Below are 23,662 nucleotides of genomic sequence, written 5' to 3'. Positions count from 1 at the left end.
CAGGACTGGAAGGGAAAAGTAATAACCAAGAACAAAGATTCAGCCAAGCCTGATTTGTCATGTCAAGGTCAGGACCAAACCTGGAACAGGAAATGGGGACATGTAGTGGATGCCCTCAACAGTTTTGACTGCCTAGAAGTTTCTGAACATTCTGGGCCTGCATCCTCCCCCCGTTAAGAAATGGACGATGTACCAAGGTTGCAGCCTAGCCAACATGTACCGGCAGGGGCCGGGAGAGGACCCTTGGGACTCCGTTCTGAAGGTGCTCAGTCATAGGCGCCAGGACACAAGCCTGGATAAAGGAAAGTTTATTGACTTGGGGATATTGCTCAGGATACAGGATTTAACACCCTTAGGGATGAAAGGGAGAGAAACCCCAGGGGATGCTTAGGGATGCTCCTAGTAGTCTGAAAAAATGTGATAGAAATATTGAAATGCCTGAAATGTTGGGAGAGGAAATAGAGGAAGGAAGGAAAAGGCGGGTGGAGGGGCGTGCTGGAGTAACTCTGTCACATGAGGCAGGAAGGCCCCTCAGGGGATTTTTGACTTAGTCCTTTGGGGCTGCTGTAACAGAAGACCAGCCTGTGTGGCTTAGACCACAGACATTTATTTCTCACAGTTCTGGAGGCTGGGAACTCTAAGATCAAGATGCTGGCCGAGTCAGTACCTGAGGAGGTCTACCTCCTGTGTCCTCACATGACGGAGAGGGAGAGAGAGCGCTGGTCTCTTTCTTCTTGTAAGGACACTGCTCCCATCTTGGAGACTCCACTCTCATAAACCAAATTACTTACCAAAGGCCCCGTCTCCAAATACCATCATCTTGGGTGCTAGGGCTTCAACATATAGATTTGGGGTGGGGGGCACAGTTCAGTTCAGGGGTGCCCTTTGTACTCCTTGCTCAATTGTAACTTGAATGGACAAGTATAGCAGCCCTGGTCTGAGAAGGGTTCAGCTCCTAGGATCTCAGGCCCCTCAGGAACAAGAGCTTGGTTCACACCATCAGGAAAGCCCTTAAGACCAGCAGAGATGCAAGGTGAGGGTGAAAGGAATTTAGAGTGGAGGAGGTGGCTGAGGAGGACTGGCTGTGTCCTGGAGACTACGTTCAGGAAGGTGCTGTAGTTGGTCCCACCAAACTCTTCATTTACAACTTCTGCTCAGGAAGAGAAGTCCACCAGGGCCCTTGGAGGAGTTGCTTTCCACATGTTTATGGGGGAGCAGATCTGTACAGTGCAAGGGGTGGAGTGTGGCAGGCATGGGGATGTGCCACTTAGATCCCCCTTTGAGAAAAGACTTGCCATGCAGCTGCAGGAAGTGTGCTGAGCTGACAGCCTCTAACTGTTGGCTTTCCCAGGGTCCACCTTAGCTTTCAAGCTGAGACCACCCTATACTTAAGGCAGGAAGGGTTGGTGGCCAATGACTTCGCTAAGCTATGAAACTGAGGGCATGCTCTTCTCAGGGTGGCCTCTTGACAAAAGCCAAGCAAGGCCTGGGAAAGGATCGAGCTGTTTCTGTCCAACACAGGACTTCTCTAAGGAGTGATCTTTTCCCCAGAGTTCCCCAGCAGGTGGACTCAGATCAGCACTGCAGGGTGAGCACTCTCCCTGACCCACCCTCCATCCTTTCTTCCTTTTCAAATGTGTTACAGTGTCTCCTTCCTGAGGAACCTAAACCAGCATAGAAATACGGGCACCTTCCTTCTTAATATCTAAAATAAGGCTCTAAGGCCTAAAGTAACATCTGTCCAGGGACAGAAGGAAGGAGAATGAGGCCAAATCTTGAGTGAGAGGGAATAGTGGCAGATCTTAAAGGCCACAACAAGGAGTTAGAATCCTATTCCAATGGTCACATCGTCTTTGGAGGGTTTCAAGTAGGGACGTGCTATGAATTGTTTCTAAAGCTGCCTTTGTACGGCGAAGTGAGGGTGGTTTAAGATGCACAGTAAATGCAAGAAGACCAGCTGGGAGGCCTCTACAGTGGTCTGGTCAAGAGATAACAGTCTGGACCTGAGAGGGAGCATTGGAGCTGGTGAGAAGTAACTGGATTTGTGATACATTTTGGCAACATCGTTGCCGTGACTAGCTTTTGGTTTCGATGTGGGGGTGAAAAGAGACCACAAGGATGAGCCTGGTCTTGGAGCCTGAGCCCTTGCGTGAATGGTAACACCCACTGATAAGGTAAAGAATTGGATACGTTTAAGTTTAAAACACCTCTAAATGCAGATTCTGAGTAGGCAGTTGATATACTAATCTGGGGTTCATGGATGAAGTCAGGACAGGAGACACTTGGGAATTACCAGAATATATAATATTAATGTCATGCTATGGGATTAGAAGCAGTCACCAAGGGAGAGGGTAGCTTGAGAAGAAGGCTAAGAACCAAGCCAGGTCACATCAGTAAAACCTTCCTTGTTTCCTAATACTACAAAGCAAACCCCAAATTGCTTGGGACGACATTCCGGGTCTTCTACATTCCTGCCCGAGACGACCTTTCCAGTCTCAGTCCCCACTATGTTTTTCTAGAGACTTCCTAGTTTAACTCCTTGGTTTCCTCTTGACACTTTGCTTCTGTGCCTTTGCTCATGCAATTCCCTGTTTGGAATGCCTGTCGTTTGCCAGCTTCCCTTGCCTGGCAAAACCCTCCTCGTCTGCACAGTTGGCTCAGGTTCACCACAGCCAACCCCTCTCTTACCTTCCTCTGACACCTCCATCACCCAACTGCAAAGCAGGTGAAAACGACTTACCCAGTGGGTCTGGAGGTAGACAGCCCAAGGCTGGGGCAGTGACTCCATGCTATCAGTGGATCAGGCTCCTTTCTCCTCTGCCTTCCACAACGTGTGGCTTCCATCCTTACTGGTGCCTCAAAGGGTACGAGGGTACTATTCCTCCTCCGGCCTCCCATCCATTCTACAGATACAAGGAGGAAGGGGATGGCACCCATATAAGGAAAGCAACGTTCCTGGAAATTCCCAGACTACTGCCCATGTCTCATTGGCCAAAACTGCCACACACACAGCCCTTGACTATGGTGGGTGGGGATGGGGGGTAAGAGATGTGGTCTAGTGTTTTAGTTGGTGCTTTACCAGCCTGAATCAATTCCAGGTGTTCTGTTGGTAAAGGAGAACTTGATTAGGGGTGGGTGGGGAGCAGGGTCTGCCGTGTTCTTCCTTTTCTCTACTCTGATGCTGCTATATGTCTTATAGGCTAGTTCACTGTAAGTCTTTTTCACTAGGTTTCAGGCACTTTAGTGATCTCTCGTCCACATTTTTCTGTCTTGGAACTCTCTTATCCTTACCTAGCACGTAAGAAGTATTTAATAAAGGGCTTTCTTTCAATGCTGAACAAATGACTAGAGATTGCTCTAGTCCTTGTTCTGGGAATAAAGGCTGGCCTGTGTGGAAGGTAGTTTAGAGCAGATCACTGAAACAAACTATGTTACAGTAACTGAATAAGGACCTCAAGCATCGGGTCCATGTTTTATTCCAAAGACCCTCCTTCCCTGCCCTCCCCACCCCCAAACAATATCCTAATGTCTATGAAAGTAAATTATCCTATGGCGCTCATTTCATGATGGAATCTCAGCAGTATAAACAATGACTCACCTACAATTAATGCGCTGGAAATACATTAAGGCAGAACCCATGAAGCCAATCCTGTTTCCTCTGTCCTCCTGGGATGTCCACCCCAGAGCTGGGCATGGTGTTGGACAGGGAATAAGATGGAGATACAGAAATGCCTCCTTTTCTTTCTTTGTCATTGAGTCCCCAAACAAATACACTCTCATCCCCACATGAGAAGCAACAGTTTCAATCAACAGTCTTCAAAAATAGGAGAGCAGGAATCAGATGAGTTGAGGCTGTTTTCCAACGGACAGACCAAATGGTCCTGTTTCTTGCCCAACTCTTAGAAAAAATAAGGTGGAACTAACTTAGCCCTGGGGCTTCTGTCTATGACTCTCTGGTGCCTAATGTCTCAGGGTATAAGGAAGGGTCATTGAGTCTACACTCACTGAGTTTTTAAATATCATTTGGTTCTTAAACAGTAGCAAGCCCCACAGAAGAATAAAGTAGCAAATCTGAAGATGCGATGTGGTTCAGGGATGAGTCTAGATTCTTGTCTCCCTGTATTTCATCCATGCTGTGAAATGTTCTTGCATCTCTCCACATGTCACATCATCTGAACTCTCAGTCAATACGTTATTGGGATTTTATTCAAAAGTCCATAGGACATTATATAGAGTTGCTTTTCCGTATGTCCTTTTAGACGGCACCATCCACAAAGTCTGTGATGTTCTATCTCCTCTCTGTTGGGTCCCCACCTCCCACAGGCACCTTCTGGTCATCACTGCTGTTCTGTTTGTATCCAGGAAAACATTCAACAGTTCTGTACAAGACCTATCTCATCATTCAGAAATGCATGTACAAACAACAACAGAAATGGTTCAAATGTTTCCTTTACAACTGTTTTATTCAAAGCAAATTTAAAACCCTAATATATTTTTTCCTTTAAAAAATGGAGATTTTAAAAAAAGTTTTATAATTAGTTTTGAGGGTGCATATCTTATCTTCAAAATAAACGATTTATATATTAAATTTGATATCCACGTACATTCTAATCTTTTTTAGGTAGCCATGGTAAGATTTCATATTCAAAAGCCAACACCACTTTTTCTAAAATTTAGAAAAAAAGCTTCTTGTGCCCAATGTAGCAGGCACTTGCTCCAAATGGTAAAGTCCTTTTGCCCTTGGCCAAATGGCAGGTCTTGATCTCTGGTTGTGTGAAAAGACATGATTTGTTTTCTTCAGAGAATGGAAGGAGTCTTAATTCCTTAGGTTTGTTTTTGTCTCAAAGATGTGTCTAAAATGAGTATCTAATGTTTTATTGTATAAACCTTATGATGATTGCACCTGTGCAGTCCAACTTATAGATATTTTCATACCAGAAAAGATGACAATTGGCAGCTGCATTGGGTTTAGGCCAATAATCTCAGTATTCTCATCTTAGGTCCTTCTGATGGAGGAGACAAAATTCTGATTTTATTTAACCAACAAATGAGAGTCTATGTACATGGCAGTTGGGAGGAAGTGGGGGAAGGGGGTCACAAGAATATCACATAAAAATAAATACTTTACACACTTTTCTTCCATGTCTAAAAGTGTTAAAATTCTAATTGGCTAAGATTAGAAGGTAATTAGCCAATTCAATTATTTATAAAAAAAAATATAAAAACACACAAACCAAATGATGCAAAAAAAAAATCTTTTTAATCTAAAAACTCATTTCCCAGGGCTAATTAATAGTGAAGCCCTGCCAGTTTTTGTTTATTTGACTAATAAGAGCTATTCAGTATTTTCTTCAAAGTAAGAGAATATATAATAGATTTTGATAGACCTTTCTAAATGAGGACATGATACTGCAGGCAGTTCAAGGAAAAATAGCCATAATTTTTTCTTTGGTATAACCAAAAGGATATCCAAAAGTTAGCAAATGTTGACATTTCAAGTGATGAGAAATTGCCAAATGGAAGTTTAAACTCTAGTTTAAAAAAAAAAAAGGTGTAAAAGGAAAAGCTCAACCCACAGTTCTGTAGTGCAAGTTTTTAAATTTAATTCTGAAAATAATTTTATTTAATAAGCAGGAGACAAATTCCAGCAGTGTATCACTCAGTCCTCTCCCCTGCTCTCTCCTCTCTTACCCTCTCTGTATGTGCACACCGGCATTTCAGTTCTCAAAGGAGGTCTCAGCTGCTACTCCTGGAGGAAAGTCATGAAAAAAAATTACCCACATTTCTACAGATCAGGCTGAAAGTTGTGTGTCTGTGGCTGCACAGCAGCGGACTCCGTCACAGCATTGCCACCGCCACATGTCTGTCATTTTCACAAAAAAGAAACAAAGCCTTTTTTCCCCAGAAAAAAGTACCTGAACCAACTAGTCACTTAGCCCTTTCCCAGCTTTTGGGGTTCACCACACGGCTCACCTCGAAAGCACACCTGTACATATCTGCATGTGTTCTGTGCGTTCAGAACCAGCAAATCAACCACCTCTTTCTTATAAGTAATGGTCCTCTCCCTTCTGGAACTCACTAATTCCCATAAACATAATACTTTTAAAGCAATTACCACTTCATCCAGAAGATCCCATTACTCTCCCTAGTTTAACTCTGTCTCTCGTTTCTGTACATGCTGTTTGTGTGTATGTGTGTATTTTTTTTTTTTTACATAAAAAGCGTTCCAAATGCACACACACACACCCTCCACGCCCACCCAGCATTTAGCAAAAAAAAAAAAAAAAAAAAAAAAAATCTTCCCCAGGAAGCACCTTCAGAAGTTAAGCTTCTACTTGCTTTTTAGCCACAGGGCAAGTGCCGAGTTAAGTCCTAAGCCCTCCCCTTCCGCCGCAGGGCTGGCCGAGCCCGGCCCACAGCGCAAACCCTGCGCAGGAACCACGGACAGGGCAGCGCAGGGTACCTGCCAGGCTTCCTACAGCCATGTGCTGCACATCTCCCCACATCACCTGGGAGGTTCCCATTCTTGCCCCTAACTCCCTTCCCTTGGAGGACCTCCACGTTGTTCTGAGAGATCCCTCCCCGCGGCACTGGCCGGCCCCTCCATGGGGCCAGGAGCCTGTGCCCCCAGCGAGGCAGCGGGCTCCACGCCACAGAACAGGCTGCTCTCATCCATTTCATACCCCGGCAGTCCATCCAGCGAACATCCCCTTTCAGCGCCCGGGGCCCGGGGAGCTCTGCTGTCTACGGCCTCCGTGGTTTCCCCTTCGCCCTCTGAGATCACCGTCATGGGGCTGCTCTGGATCCGGTTCCGCACGCTGTACCTGCTGCTGGCAGCAGAAGGCGGCGTTCGACTGCGGCCATACCTGGGGCCGGAAAAGGACAGACTCCGAGGCATCAAGCCTTCGTTCTTGGCCCACTCCTCCTGGGCCCTTCTGTTCTTGCTTGGGGAGCAGCTTGATGGACTCTCGGGGGTGTCTGGCCCCGGCTCCGACCTTGACCTCTGGAACCTAGGGTCTGTGTTCTTGAGCATCTCCGCTGCGGACATGCGGGCACTAGTGTCTGACCGACTCCCCTTTTTCAGCAGCAGGGCTTTAAAGTTGTCACTGCTGGTGCTGCTTTTCCGGACGCTTCTCTGAATGGATCCCACTTGTTTCTGGGAGGCCAGGCTGGGGGCAGCACCAGTGGGTGTCACTGGTGGGGAGGGAGAATGATTTCGGGAGTGGTCATCCTCTGAATCTTTACGGCCAAGGACTTTCCTCTTGGACCTGAGATTTAATAACATTAAGATAAAGGTTAATTCCCAGTGGGTCGCTGGATGTCAGCCACAACCACTCTGCTTCTCTTATCCCATACTCTGCTCACCGTCTATTATTTTTACTATGGAAAGTTCCAAACACTCAGGCAAAAAGAATAGTTCATTGTATTACCATGTGTGCCTGTGACCCAGCTACGATAATCATTAACTTATGGCCACCCTTCTTTCATTTCCACCCTCAATGGATTATTTTCAAGCAAATCTCAGCCATCACATTATTTTCCTTTGGATAGGGCAATTTCCAAAGTTTTAATAATTACCACTTATCATTTACCTTTCCTATACTGGACTGATCTGGAGTGAATTTCCCGATGCTGGCCATCCTTTCTTTCTACTCTTCCATTTCTTGTTTGGTGCCAGCACTTGACTGGGCCTAACAGACAAGCCAACTCCTAGAATACCCGCTCTGCTGAGACAGGCCCCTGTCTCAGGTTCCAGAACAACTCCACAACTCTACGTTCTCAGTCATTCTAGAGCTTGGCATAAAACCAGCCTTCCTTGGCTCTTATTGGACCATATGTCAACTCCTAGAAATCCAATTTTCTGGAAGACAAGAGTGAACCCTCCACACCAGGTCCTGTTCCCTGATTGACTTCAGAGAACCTCTAACTGATCGAGAAAATGTGAGGGGTGCGGGTAGAGTGTGAAACAGGGGAGGGGCCTTCAAGGAAAGTTAAAATTGTCTTGGGGCTATTTCTTGCCCTCATTCTCTAAGAATCTCCCCTAATGTGTTTCCTACTGAGAGTGAATCAGAGCAAATAAAGCAGATGAGCCAAGGGGCCCCTTGCTGGCCTCTTCATGATAACTCAGTGTGTGAGGAATCTCTCAGCTAAGTGTAGGTGGACTTGCTCTGTGGAAACTTGATATATTTAATAAAATAAAGATGTGGGCCTAGCTCCTTTTCTGCTAGGAAATTCTAGAATACACAACAAGTAAAGGTTGAGACGATGCTATCTAAACATAGAGATTGAGAGCTGAATCTGAGCATGACCAGCTTCTAGCTGTGTGACCTGGGACCAGTGACTTATCTATGCTGCGCCTCAGTTTTCCTACTTGTAAAATGGGAGCGATGATGCCAACCTCACAGGTTTGTGAGGATTCAGTGAGACAGATGACCTCTGGAGCCATGCTGACCTGGGTTAAACCCCACTGCTAAAGCTTCCTTGTTCTGTGACCTTAGGCACGTTAAAGTTTCTGATCCTGTTTCCTGTCTGGTAAAGGGGAATAACAGTAAACAGCTTGTACTTGTTAACAAAGGTAAACGTAGAAGCAGCCATAAAGTGTCAGGCGTAGAGCAGGTGCTTAACCATCCTCTGAGTGTCATTTAGGGAGAGATCACTCTCCCTTCCTGCCACTAGGCCAGGCTTCAGCACTGGTTTACACGCCCTGCACAGCTAGGCACGGGGAGGGCGGGCCCACGGTGGCTGCCCCAGGCTTGGTGCTCCCAGGGCTCTCTCCACGCTTCTGGCCAAAAAGAAGCCACCAAAATGGAAGCCAGGAAGTGGTAAAAACCCAATTAAGAGGCTGAATGGTGGCCAGAGCTGACACGGTGCCAGCCCCCTTGGGAGTGCAGGGACTGGCCTGCGGTTCTCTGGTTGTCAAAGAGTGGATACCAGAGAAGGTATCACATGGCGCAATACAAGAAGCAGGAGCTGATGGAGTGTGTTTCCATGTACAGCATGTGTCTTCACAGTTTATACTGTTTCCGCAGGCAGAGCTGCTCTTCTGACTCCTGCAGGTATTGGTTTGTGGTATAATTTTTTTTTTTTTTTGGCTTTTAAATGGAGAGGGTGTGCTGAGCTCCATCTAATAAGCCACAGCTATACCTGGTTAAAGCTATGGCCTTTAACTGTAGATTCAGAATAAAGAGAGGAGATGGGGATTTATAAAAGCATTGTTGTTTCTCAAGAGCAACTGCCCCCTTAAATGAGAATTAAATCTAAATAGGTAAATTCTCTGCATATAAGTATATATGTATATACACACATATACACTATACATATATACATATAAATATATATGTATAATATATATATTTACACAAATACATATATATATATATATATATATACACATAAAATATGTGTATTCCTAAGGAAGATGGCTAGGAAAAGTGCTTAAACAGTTAACACTGGCTTAAAAACTAATTATTTCAATAAATATAAAAACTTCACACCTCAACTGGTGTTCCACATTTTCCATCTGGCTTTAAATCTGAAGTGAATTAATTTGCATTATAAAATTTAAAAGCTGTTTCAATTTAGATATTCTTTCCATTAAGTTATTAGCTTAGGTGCTGAAGGATATAAAATAAAGCCCTAAAAATCACAGATCTTAGATGGGTTCCTATTATGCTTGCTAATATATTATCTAAAACTATATAACTATGTACCCAAACAGAAGTCAGCCTGTGTCCTTGCTCTCTCTCTGCAATCCATACCCTGCTCAGTCTTTACTTGTATCATGTGTATGCAGAACAATACAGACTGGCCAATTTCTACATCTGCAGTGGAAATTTTTTAGTGCCTCAAGAAGGTTGTCAAAATAAAATATAGAAGAGAACTTCAGCATTTTTTTTAGGAAATGTAGTAATTTGGCCCCACAACAGTTGGGTTTCTCCCTGAGACCAAGTATTTAGTACACAGAGCCACTAGGCAACACATCTTCTCTGGATGCTATTTTAGATATATATGCCTGCATGTTTAGCACCTGGCACATACCAGACCAAATGAAAGACATTGAGCCTTGGAAGGATTTTTTAACAGTTAAATTCCAATTGGTTCAGCTTAATTCAGAAAATACATATGGAGTGCTTATTAGGGTTCCAGCAGGATTAATGTTAGAAACATCTGTGTAAACCTCTAGAAATGCACTGAAGTTGGTTTCAAAGGATGTGACATTTTTCACTTCCTTGTTTGGAGGAATAACTTGATATCTAGCTACATTTTTATTTCTAATGAGAGCAAAGGGACCAGTCAATGTTGAAGAGGCAGTCTTTAGGGTCTGTTGGGCCATTATACCAATACTGGAGCAAAGAGATAAAGAATATAATTCTTGACAAACACCTTAATTCACCTGCTGGTTTTCCCCCACCCACCCAGGTCAGATGTTTACATGGAATCTCAGGTAGGGACTGGCACAGCCAGTGCTGTCCATGTCACGCAATAACAGTCTTTCTAGTTAGATTCCAAGAATTGGTAAAACATTCCTGACACAAGGTTACTCACTAAGAGAATCAAATGATTTTATAGATGTTTAGTTTCAGGAGGGAAAAAAGGCACCTTGATTCAGGGCAATATAAGGCCTTGGCAGCATGGGGGCATTCATCTGAGTTATCTGAAAACACTGTGTTAAAGAATCTTAGAAGGCAGCAAAGGGCTTACATAGCACATAGTTTAAAAAGTACTTGTGCAAATACAATCTTACCCGTTTTTACAATGACACTGTTGTGGGAGTGCTCGTAGCCAGAAAAAGGAGGCAATAAATAAAAGTTTAGGGCTAAATCATGTTCACTCTTCAAGGTGATCACATGTAAAAAGTGTAACAGTTCAGGCAGTTAATTTACTGTTTTGTTTTGTTTTAAACTGAATAATTTTGGATGCCAGTAGATGGCACTAGCAGTATAGAGTAACAAGCGGATTTATTTCCTCTTGCTCCTGCTTAAAAAAGATGTACTCTTTTACTGAAACATTTAAGTGGCCAAAGAAATTACACTATAAGATTCTAGTTTTTCTGTAAAATGAAAATGATAATAGCAAACAAATAAAACACTGTTAGGAAAGAAGAAGTCCTGTAGAGCTAGTCTGTGCATCTTAAGTCCACAGAACACAGCCTCCTTCATCCTGGACTCGACCACTGGCCACTCTAGCCCAACTCTTGTAAATACCCTGTCATATGACGGACACTGCATTTCCTGCTACTAAGAGCAGTGCTGACCAAAATCCATCAGCATATTACGCCTCTCTCTCCCACATTATCATAAACATTATTGGAACAAAGGAAAACAGAAATTGGAGTCAATGAAAATAAAACTATAGAAACACTAAAAAAATCCACAATTAAGTTAATGAAGCCTAATTGGGGGGCAGAAGAAACCTCAAGAAAGAAAAATACATTGAGAAAGGGTTTGGAAAGGGGGACTCATAAAGCAGATTCAAGTAAGGAGTCTGAATACCTGTGAATAGCTGCAAAAAGGTCTTCTGTGGTCCGGGGTCTACTGGGGGTCATCACCTCATCACTCCCGTCTTCCTTAAGGAAGTCACAGGCCTCCGAGGAAGAACCGACTGTGTCCGTCTCCCGCACCCCAGCTATGAAGCAAGCAGGCAGACGTGAGATGCATGAGCGGTTTGAATTTCAGTCTTTAGCCAAGCTCCCAAATATGCTTCCCTGTCATTCTTGACAACGTGAGAACCACAGGGAGAGGCAGTGGGGTCTGTAGTTTGATATTTCACAAAGGTGGGGAAAATGACATGAGCATGACAGTCAAAGCTCATGCTCTGCTGTTAAAGTCTAGATGAACTCTGACTAAAATCTCTCAAATGTTGTTGTTACAGTTCTTTGCATCTCTCCAGGAGATTACTCACTGATATTTAATACCGAGCCTGCTGCCGATCACCCTCCCCATCACCACCCCACCTCTATTGTCTGCCCTTTTGTAAGCCCTGCCCTTAGATCTAGATTTTTAAAACAATTTTCATACAAATGTCAAGTTGGTAACCTAAGTGCCAGGCAGCACAGGGAGCCCACATATTGCTGGCTTGAATGTGAACAAGCACCAGCGCTATTCGCCTCAGCTGCATACGGTCAGGGGGAACAAGAGAAAACCATACTCACGTCCTGGGTCCTGCAGGGACAGATCGCTCTCCACGCTGCCCCCGGTGCCCGGCTCCTCCTGCGTGGGGGCTGGCAAGGCATCAGGCTGCACCATGGGGACATTGGCTTCCACTCTGCCCAGGGACTTGGATCCTACAGCTCCTCCGGCAAGAACCGAGCTGCCAGAGTCGGACTCATCGGAACCTGCCCCGTCTGCACAACTCTCTTGTGCCTCTCCTCTCGTGGGGCTGGGTGATACTTCGCTCACGTTTTCTGCGGGCTCCACCGTGAAATCTCTCTGCGGAGGTGGCACCAAGAGGAATAGTTTGGGCTTCTTGGAAATGGGGGGCGGCTTCCTGCTGGGCGATGGGCCGGGAGGCTCATGGGGCGGGGTGGGCCCGGGCCCGGGTCCAGCCTCTGCATTCCCGGCGCGGCTTGGGCCGTGGCTTTGGAGGCTGCGCTCGGCCGCACTGTCCTGGTGACCCTGAGTAGAGCTCTTGGCAGGAGACAGGAGAGAGCTTGTTGCGGAGGCAGGCTGGCTTTCACTCTCCATTTCATTTGTGCTATTTCGGGACTTCAGGAAAGCAGATGGCTTTAAATGATACTGGGGAATGACTGGAGTTGGTTTTTCCTGAGATGCGTGTTCATGAAACAGTGCTCCTTCGGTTCCTGAGTTCTTCTTCACTGGCCTCAACTGCACCATCTGCAGTGCTTCTGTGGTGACCAGTGGCATGGGGGGTCTGCTGCCCTCCTCCTTGGTGGAAGGCTGCCTGCAAGCCTCCTGGGAGGGCTCTGGCTGGCCAGATTTTTTGAAAGGCCTGGCATCTTTCATCAATTTGGGGTCAAGGGGTGGGGCAGGTGGAGGCACTGAGGAGGGTAAGGCAGGTGGTGGAGGTGGCAGAGAAGCAGATGAATCCAGAACAAGGGGGCTAAGTGCCGTGGGGGGCGGAGGAAAGCAGGCATCGGTTTGGGGACAGAGGGGAGTAAGAACTTCTGGGGGTGGAGGGGGAAAGAGGGGGGAGCGAGGCAGAGGGGAGCCCTCAGGGGAATCTGCCACAGGAAGAGGAGGAGGGAGGAAAGGAGACTTGTCAGCAGGACGAGGAGATGGAAGAGAGGGCAGAGGAGGAGCGGCAAGGGGAGACACCAACACCGAATCCAGCTTCTTCATAGTTCCGCTTCCTTCTGTAGAAGTGTTCGAGGAAAGAGACGTGGAGGAGGAAGAGATGGATACTGAAGATACCAGAGAAGACTTCCTTTCTGGTACCTTGGGCTTGGGTTTCCCCTTCCCATTGGCTGGTGACATTGATTTTAAAAACACAGGCACAGGGGTGAGTGTGGTGGGTGTGTTCGACTGGCTGGAATACCCACTGGACGGAGAAGTGACTCTGTGCGACTTCTCCGGCGATGTGATCTTTGGTTTGACTGTGCCACCGGGCACTTGGGGTATCGCGGCCCTGGACCCCTCTGGGAGCTGGTGGCCAGGCCCGTTTCCAGGTGGCGCCGCAGTGCTGTTTGAACCTCCCCGACCTGGGTTCCTGGGGTCTTCCTGCACGCCCGTATAGTCTATGTAGTAACCCCACGGGTCTGTGTACTCGGACCTGACGCTGCTCGTGTCGCTCTGTGCCGGTGTGACCCCGCTCAGGGAGTAGATGTTGGGGGTGGTGGCGGAGGTCAGGCTGCTGCCCGCGCTCACTGTGCTCTGGCTGCGGGAGCGAGGCAGCCAGGGCTCTTCGAAGTCGCTGCAGGGGCTCTGGGAGGGCGAGGTGCCGCCCTTGTCGGGGAGGTTCAGCTGCAGCGAGTGCTGGAGCGAGGCGATCAGGCTCTCGTTTAGCACCTGCCCGTGAGACTGGACGCTCTTCTTGGGAATCCTGCGCAGAGAGTCGGTCCGAGAGGGCGGCAGGGGAGGCTTCTTCGCTTTCTTCAAAGAAATGCTTCGCGAAAGGGATTTGTCTTGGTAATTTGCCCGGTCCCCTGGGTTCTTCTGAGTTCTTCCATCAAAAACATTAACCACGCTGTGCCTGGGGTTCCCCAGGCCGTCGCTGCCACTGCACAGGTTCCCAGAGTCGGTGTGCAGAGACGGGCAGTAGCCATCGTGGTCCTCTGAATACACAGACGGGGCGTCATCTCTGTTGGACGTCTGGTCCAAACTGCAGCTGCTCATGTTACTCCCAGGAGTGCAGTAACCGGGAGTCGCCACACGTGGCTTCAGTGGAGACGCCCGCCCATTCCCCAAGGCGTGGTACTCCCAGGGCTCCGAGCTGCGGAGCCCCCTGCCGCCTGAGTAACTGGACTCGCTCCTGCCATCCACGTCCTGCGGGTGGGCGGGGAAGCTCAGGCTGTTTCTACAGTTATAGGCCATGGCCTGGGACCCATTTTCCCGATTTCCAGCATTGAGAGAGACCGTGGAATCACAGAGGGACAGCAGTGCGCTTGCACTGGAGGAATGGGGATCCGAGGCCTGTGAAAAAATGGTGGTGTGCCCCTCAGTCCAGTTACCACTGGGAGAATGATGAGCTTCTCTGTGCCTGGAGAGGGGGTGGTCCCTGGATTTGATCTTTGTGTACGAAGATGAGCTGGTAATCTGACCGTCCAGCTGCCCTGAACTCTGAGCAGTGTGAATCACAATAACCTCGGAAGAGGAAGAGAGTGTGGCATTTGGGATGATGCTGGTGGAGTAGGTGGCGTGAGGAGAAACCACACACGCCGGGCTTGTCATGTTCTCAGCCTCAAAGTGCCTCAGCTCCTGGGATTTGGGTCTCAAAGGTGTCCCAGTCCTTGAGGCACCTCCTGGATGCCCTAAGTCTTCATCTACATGTGGGTGACCCTGCTGGTAGGGGGAAGTGCCGTCCACGTCTTCTGCAGAGCCCAGGTCGCCCAGCCGTGGCTCGAGGGACTGAACGTTTGCCCTCGCTCCAGACCGCGGAAGACTGTGGAAACCAGAGTCACTGTTGAGGCGAGAAGGGAACACGATGCCCGCAGAGTCGCTCAGCACAGACATGTTCCCAGAGGAGCCTGAGAAGTGGCTCATCTGGGCGGCAATGCCTTGCCCCTTCTGTGCTCGGATTCTCCTCATTGAAGGTGGTACCACTTTCACTTCCTCAGTCTGACAGCTGGAATCCCTGGTTTCTGAGCGCTGCCCGGCAGCTCGACAGCTGCCAAGCCTTCCTAGTGTAGAGTAGTGGTCTGGGGTGAACACTGAGTGACCACCATCATCTTGGCCAGTGCCCCCAGAAGCTGGAGATAAAGCAGAAAGAGGCTTGTTACCTAAAAAGAAAAATCAGTGTCTTGGTTCATTACCTTGATCCCTTGCCCTCTTCTGACTCTGCTCTGTTGTACTTAAATCTTTTCTATTTGATCTAATTTCTTTTTTCCTGTAAGCATGTAATTAAGTAGTTACAATAGCTCCCAAAATGAAAATTCTTATTATCAATTTCATGTACTTCTCTAAATGTGTTCTTCAAATCCAGCTACAGATTAAGCGCTGCATATAGAATTCCCAGGTACTTCCTTTGAGATCAAGGCTGAGTGTTCCTTGGAAGATTTACTTTTTAAATAACCTCCTTTTGGTAAAGATATGAAGGTAGCCTCTCACCCACCAGATGACTGCACACAACATCTGTCAAGCGGTGACTGTCTTTCCCAAAGACAGATGAATGCAGCAGTTCAACAATAGGGCTACAGAGATACCATTTATAAGGGGTACTGATGTAAAACAGTGTTAATTACATTTTTTTTTTAATGTCAGAAGGAAATCCTAAGAAAAAGAAAGATGATTTACATGTCCATCTGTGTTTCAAACATTTCATTATCCATCTTAAGCCATTATCATCTGTCTGTTGGTGACATTCAAAATTCAATAGCAATCTGTTGTGTTCTGGTGGGGAAAAAGCAGCAGGAACCAATCCAGTGAACATTTCCTCAGATTAGGGTTATTCATTTCTTGGAGCTTTACAACCAGAGAGAATAGTATGTTTGAAAAAAAAGAAGAAGAAAAGAAGAAGAAGAAGCACGAGGCAGGGTGCACAGGGAGGGAGGGTAGTGGATGAGAAAAATCCTTAAGTGTAGGTGAAGATTTCAAGCTACCTAGGAAAGAAGAGAAGCTTAAAGAAAAAAAAAAAAAATGAAGCCAAGAACTTACCCAAGTGTATACAGGAAAAAAAATCAATCCATGCATAGTAATCATTAGGACAAATCCAATTTTGAAAAAATAGTAGCAAAACAATAACTCTTTCTATGTTGTCATTATCCAACAAGGACCTGAAAATATCTCAATCACAGGCTTCGGTGAGGCATGAGAATTGAGCACCCACTGGCATCCCTGTTCACCTGGTGGTGGGTGGGATTCCTGAGATCTCCCTCCCTGCCCCGCTTAAATTAACCATCACATGGCACATGTCTCTGACTGGATAGAACAGCTCAGCCAAATAGCAAATGGCGGCAATGTTCTTGTATCAACCGCACAGGAGATGTCGCCCTACAAGGAAGGCTGCCCAGCATAAGGCCCTTTCCCTTACTGTGGTGATGGAGAATCATTTTTGTATTTGCATCTTTGGTAGAGAGGATCTATTTCTTCCTCCTCCCCTCTGCTAAGCACGCTTACTGCACATAGACACTCACACGTGTACCTATGATGTTCTCCCTCAGAAAGAGGGGAAGTGGGCAAAAGGGTAGAAACAGAAGAAAAATCTACTTTAAGGTAAATAAAAGGTATGAGTTTTGCAGTTTAGTATTTTAGAAGGTGGGGGGTTGATCTGTAAGACTGTATCAGTTTGCAGCAGCTCAATTCCAAACATTCAAGATATCTTATTCCATTCTGAGATAGATTTTGATATCTTTTTCTTTCAAAATTATAGCAATTTGTACATGGGGTCAGTGGTAGATTATTAAATGTCTTTAAGGGCCATAAACAAAGTCGTGAGTCTCTTAGGTAACAATTTTGTGTGTGAAACCATTCTAGGCTTCTGAAAATGGGAATACAGCCATTTCTTCATCAGCCATTTCTTCACCCAATAAAACTTTCTTATTAAAATAGCAATGTTTTTCTAAAGACCTTAAAAATACATAAAAAAACCCTCATGTATTATTTATTGTAGGGACCATCATCAAAGTTCTGTTCCCAAAACAGATCCTCCAATATTTTCACAGTACAAAAAGTGTGACAATATTACAGGACAGAGATAAATGCTATCCTGATTAAACAACAAGAATTGCAAAAATGGAATTACTAACAAATATAGACCACTCAGGTCACTGTTAAAAACCTTGATGGGATTTACCCTATTTTAAAATAATTACATATTTTTTCTTTTACTTATTATGTAATACTATAAGGGATGTCCAATTAAAAAAATAGTATGTAATCAAAAAGGACAGAAACCTACAAGTTAGCTTTATTTAAAGTTTAGTGTATGAATTTTTTAAATGTCTTGTCAGGTCTAAAGTAGTGTTCTTAGTACAAACCAGCAAAAATTATTCAGAAGGGAATTCCTTCAAATAAGGCCTTATCTGCTTGGGGAGTACATACTAGAATAAGTTCCAAGTATCCAAACTACTCAGTAGCCAAACATAATTATATACCAACAAAATAATTCCATCTAAAAGATAGGATTCTAAAACATGAAACCTCGTAACAGGTTGTTCAAATACATTTCTACGTACACTTAAGATGAGAGTAAAGTAAAATTCAGAAATTTTGCCTGAGTTATTTAAATGGAAGGCAACACAACATTGTAAAATGATTATAAATCAATAAAAAATGTTAAAAAAAATAAATGGAAGGCAACAAATTATAAGCCGTAAATATGCTTTAAACAGAAAATATCATACCTTGATTTTAAAAAATTATATATTGACTAGTCTCTGGAGTCCACTACAGATTTTGAAGTAAAAACTGCATACAATTAAGCACAATTAACTGTCGAATTCTGGAAGCATCCCTGGCTAGATTTTAAAAATCCAAATCCAAAGCCCCAGCAACTTGGGCAGTGTTCAGTGGACAGGTTGCATCTTTCCTAGTGAATATCTTCCATATAATCATATTGTTTAAAATTGAATTTGTCTGACACAGCCATCCTCCCCTATGCTTTAAATCTAAAGACTAATTTTTAAGGAAAATATGAAGGTCTGTTTTTGATCATCCTTCATTAGGTTGTACAGAGCTTTCAAATCAGACACCTTACATATAAGTATAAAATATCAGGAGAAAGGACAAGGTCAAGCCCTGCCCAAGTGAACAGAGGAAGAAAAGATATGATCCAATTTTTTTTTGCTAAGTGTTACTGCATTCAAATACTACTTTCCCTTACTCTGTGCACTAGTCCTTCCCACTAGCCCATCTGTGAAACTAGAGTGGTTGTCTAATTGTCTTTGAAAAACCAAAACAAAACAACTTAGGTAGCTGTTAGTTACAGCCACTTGGATTGCTACAGATGTTAGCTGGCTGTGTCTAACTTGGATAGTAACTTGGCTGTGTCTCAGTTGACCTCCAGTGGTGACCCAGGTCGTGTCACCGACTGTGCAGTGACATCAACGGTCTCCCATCTGGCAATCCTCCCAACACAGACGACGTGGGGAAAGCGACTTTCCTCTGTTACGGGTGAAAGAGAAATGAATGTGGGCCCAGAGACTCTACCACTGGTTTTAAAAATATTAAAATTACAGAAGATATGATTCACCTAGCTGGTCACAGCATTCCAGTAAGGTCAAAGAGGCAACTGAGTTACTGGCTCCATACTGGTTGGGTTCAGTCATAAAAGTGGTAAAAGTTCCTAATTCTGAGGTTCTAGAAGTCATATTACATACAGACAGATAGATAATTCATATTTAATACTTATGTGTATGTCTATTTTTATCTAGGTCAAACTATTAGACCCTTTGCACAAAGCCATCCCAAACCTACCCATTTTGATTGGAAAGCCACTTAAATGTTTGAAACACCAACCTTGTTATCTTACAAAGGGCTGCCTTTAAAGTCACTTTTTTAGGTTAAGGCACATCTCCTAAAAAGATCAGTTAAAATATAAATGTTATGTGAGTAATGTAAGAAATTAGCCCATTAACATCTACTGAATGTTCTAGTACAGATTATTTTTTCTCAAATTAGTTAGCTGTCACCTAAAGGAAAGAGAGAGAAAAAAAAAAGAGTCTGAAAGAATGAAATACAGGATACAGAAGCCTGGTCCACTAAAAAAAGCAGCTGTGAGGGCATGAACGAAAGGCTAACTTCATAAACCCTGTGGATGTAATCTTGCTTTTGTTTGTAATAAACCCCTATGTCACGGGAAATGATGAGCACCTGTCTGTCATCTGGGTCACTGGAGTTACCTAGAGCAGAGGAAAGGTGTCGCTATTCTTGTCCCATTGTTGTTACAGTCTGGAAGGCAGAGAACACATACTGTAGGGCTGGATGGTGGTAAGAAAGAAAATGCCAGGTAAAGAAGAGTGAGCCTTGCCTCCTTAATACAGAGCATGTAGGTAGGGATGCTGGGGGACAAAAAAACACATAGGAACAATATCTGTAGCTTCTGGAAACTGAAATGCTACCTCAAAGCGCTGTAACAGATACATCACTGTTGCTAGGATAAACTTATTCTGCCTAAGAGACTAATAGGCAAATCTAGAAATAATGATTTTGAGTTTCTAGAGTATAGCCCTCAACAGCAAACACTAAAAAGGTCAGGTGAAGTAATTATAAGGAATTAAGTCCACAGGTTGGCCAAAGAGAAAAAAGGCAGGTTTTGAGAGATGTACTATTAATTTCCATACAATAATTATAACAGCAGCTATTATGTTTATAGTAGTACCAGGCACCAAGTGCTTCACCTGTAAAAATTTATTAAGTCCTCAAACAACCCTATGAGGTAGGTTCTATTAATATCACCAGCCACAGGTTTTCAAATGAAAAAGGAGACTGAGAGAGGTGAAGAAACCAGCAGGAGGCCACCCAGGGCATAAGTGGCAGGGCCAGGGTTCAGATCCAGACAGCTTGGCACCAGAGTCCCTGCTCTTGGCCTCGGCAGACATTCCTGACAGGCCACGAAGAAACAGGGAGAGGAAGTGAATGTAGACAGAGAAGAAAGAAAGGATCATCAAAAGCATATATAAAGATAGGCAGAAACAAAATGGATGTGTGAATAATGAAGTAAATAACCCTCTCCACCAGCCAAAAGAAATTTTTTGGTTGTTTTCTGTTTTTATCACAGGTTGCAAAATACTGAATCAAAAAGCTGTGGACTAGTTTCACTGGAAGTACCACTGAGGCGTTATCCATCACTGATCACCATTTCCTGCTGTCCTGGTATTTACTAGCTATGCTCCATTGCTGTCTCTTCGATGACAGAATGCCATCAATATTGTCAGTATAACTAACGAAGTCCACATTTATAATCTGAAGTCCTAGAGTGAGCTTTCGGTTTTAAGAAATCTTAAACTGTAAATTTAATTGTGGAGATGCCCACTGTGCAAGGTACACAGAGATGATGACATTATTGTAAATTTCTACCATCCCCGTTGATAGTTTTCATATACACTCTTCCCTTTACCTTCCCATCCAAATTCAATACATCATCTGCTTGGGGTATTAAGATCTGTACCCAATGCCACATTCAGGAAAGAAGCTGGCCCTCTGGGGCACCAAAAGGCTATCAGAATGTATCGATTTTATAAGCACCACCGATGAGGTTAGCGTAGTACTGGTGAGTAGCAATGAGGGGCAACAGAATACAGTTCTGATGAGCCATACCTAGCTCCTTCTGTATGCTGTCAGGGACTCCTGTAATAGTCTTTCTCCTTTTGACTTTCTTCGGTCGTCTTACCAGAGTGTCTGTGTAAATTAGAGACCGCCGAAGGCTGGCCTGGCGATCGAAATTCTCCCCTAATGTAGAGTAGCAGAACAAGCAAAGCAATGTTATTCTCAAGCAAGCTGACACCATGCACTTTCTTCCAGCAGCTCGTTGTAAAATGATAAGAAGGTATTAATAATGATGTTAGCCAGTCAAACGATGATGAATGAATGCTGAAGGGCAAAAAAGGAAGGAAAGCACATTATCGTCATAAGGCTGTTTTCCAATTTCTCTGCATGTGTGTCCTTCCAAAGGAAGCACCTGGAGCTCATTTTCAAATGCAAACTGGTGACTAACACGCTGGGAGAGTGATTTTATGTAATTTAAAAATGGATCCTTTTGGAAATGTTTCACAAAGGTCTTCTGGTCACCAAAATCACGCTTTGTATCAGCGTGTATGCAGTGCCGTCAGTGAATATATTTGATTCATCCGGTCATCTCCAGAGATGTAATGCCTTGTCCTATGGGATGAAACAAATAATCAAGAATTCTTGCATGAAGAGCTCTTTCTTCAGTCAAGGAGGCTGATAATTTGGATAGACTGTGGTAGTTGCTATGGTGTGAGATACAACGATCATGAAAAAGGAAAAGCCTTATAATGATAAAGTACTTTTATCACAATGAGACCCAGTAGTACTGCTGTTGTTAAAGCTGAACTGCTTCTCGTTGCTTTGTAATCACTTTTTAAAGCTGATCTGAATTCAGACATTTCAGGTAATGTTGCAATCAAACCGAGAATACCACATCCACAGGGCTTTTTGTTTCTTTCTAGTGTATAAGCTGTGTGATTAACACACCATGAGAAACCATAAAATAATAACGTATTGGTTATTGACTGGTCTGCTTTAAATTACTTGCCAGTTTAGTTAAAGAACGTTTTATAGCATCGACCTTGTTAAATGGTTCTTCTCCTCCAAAAGAGATTTTAAAAATACATACATACACACAAAATACATACTTTTATGTTGTAAGAAAAGTATAAAAATTATTTATTCTTTTTAGCAATATTAACACACATTCAAAGTGGGTATATTGTGAACAGTGTATCTTCTATTTTAATAGGGAAAATTGTGACTAGAACCGATAAGGCTCTAACCAAAAACAGGAGAAAAGTGCTGAATGATCAAAACACATTTCACCTACAAAGCAACAAACTTAAATAAATGCTTGCCAGCTTTTAAATGCTTGCAACTTTGTTCCTAATGGAGAAAAACTGAAATGATTTAGAGAAGACACTGAAACACCAGAAGGTACCATCACTGTGACAAAGGGGTCACCATGTACAACAGCATATATGGCTCTTATAAGGGGCAAGTCAGGACTTCAATGGTCTGTTAGTTCCCTGTAGCAGAGGAGAAACATTTTCTTGTATCAAGCCATCAAGAATGGACAAAATATTAATAGACAGTTGCATTTAGTCTTCAGTTTTGCTTTCTAAACAAAAACAAAAGATAAACCACCCAACCTCCAAGGAAATTAAGAAACAAACCGTGAGGATGGACAACTAAGAAACACACCACTAGTGGTGCCGATCTTTCCATCCTGCACTGTGACCTAGAAGGACTGTCACCCCTGTCAGACTATATGTTTTTGGAGGGTAGGGATCATGATCATGTACCTTAGTGTCACCTGTGGCATGCAGCTCAATGCTTGACACAAAGCAGTTATTCAGTAAATATCTATTGAATTGAGAGGAACTGAATTATTCCCCTGCATTGAAAAGTGGCATTAGTCAGTCATGGTTACTACTAAGAAATCCATTTAGCTAGCTCAAACATCAGTACAAAGGCAGTCTGTAAGAACTGTTAAAGTATGTTTACTCTTTCTATTTATCTTCCAGGTGGAAGAGTTGTTATCCCACATGACAGATTATGGAATATACTCATATTTACATTTTATATTAAACGTTTTTTCCTCTCCAACTCTGAGAACATGGTAAGTCCCCACAGGACTATGACTAAAGGGATTAACTCCATTTTCAAGCCAGTGGCTCATTGTGCTAATGTTCTACCTCTATGCCTGGTGAGCATTTCTCTGGATTTGAAATAATATATTCATCAGAATTCTTCCCCCTGCCAAACTGTACTGAAAACCAGAGGACCAGTGTTCATTCAAATACATGAGCACATGACAATGCCCTACAGGAAGCTGCGCTGTTATGTCGAAAGGTCTTCTAGGGCTTTAGAAACGTGTCATTTAAAGAGCAGGAAACGGTATAACCTATGTCAGTTCAACCACTAAAAGTAAACATTTTAATTTAATGCCTCTTTATACCAGAATATTAGAAAAAGTACTTCTTTATGAAATATACGTGTGTATATGTCAACACACAGATCCAGAAAATGGATCAATAAATATGTAGTTAGGTATTAGATTTGCTTTCTACATGTCTGAAAATGTTAATCACTCAATTAAAAGTAAATTGCACTTTGTCATAACTTATATTGCTCATTTCTTTATTGTCATTCACCCTCTCTGTGTGGCATTTTCAAGATCTCCTTTTAAACTCCATGTAATTCATATCCACTTAGTCATCAAACAGGAGAGAATGAAGCTTGAAGAGACTGACGCTGTCTGCTGTTGTGACAATGAATTTCACTGCAAATTATTCTTTATTCCTAAAGCTCTAGTTACTCTGCTTCAAATTGCCTAATCTCATGATAAGGCATTTTACCCTAATTCCATTAAAGAC

At 43.9% G+C, this 23,662-nt stretch overlaps 1 protein-coding gene across 3 annotated transcripts in view; it reads right to left on the bottom strand.

Annotated features, from left to right (window-relative positions):
* Window positions 1-5,238: 5,238 nt before the first annotated feature.
* The window catches only part of NHSL1 (NHS like 1), a 119,953-nt gene continuing 101,529 nt past the window's right edge, over window positions 5,239-23,662 (bottom strand). For 2 of the 3 annotated variants that reach the window (XM_031456428.2, XM_031456432.2), the window contains exons 5-8: window positions 20,871-21,002; window positions 12,152-15,364; window positions 11,493-11,625; window positions 5,239-7,268 (exon numbers count right to left, since the gene is read on the bottom strand). In XM_031456428.2, the coding sequence (XP_031312288.1) occupies window positions 6,533-7,268; window positions 11,493-11,625; window positions 12,152-15,364; window positions 20,871-21,002 (4,214 nt within the window). In that variant the 3' untranslated portion in view covers window positions 5,239-6,532. The remainder of the gene's footprint in view (window positions 7,269-11,492; window positions 11,626-12,151; window positions 15,365-20,870; window positions 21,003-23,662) is intronic. The other variant, XM_031456430.2, reaches the window with a different exon arrangement.

Source organism: Camelus dromedarius, chromosome 6 (assembly GCF_036321535.1).
Source record: "Camelus dromedarius isolate mCamDro1 chromosome 6, mCamDro1.pat, whole genome shotgun sequence".
NCBI lineage: Eukaryota > Metazoa > Chordata > Mammalia > Artiodactyla > Camelidae > Camelus > Camelus dromedarius.
Note: the sequence above shows the minus strand (reverse complement) of the source record. Positions and strands in the feature narration are given on the sequence as shown.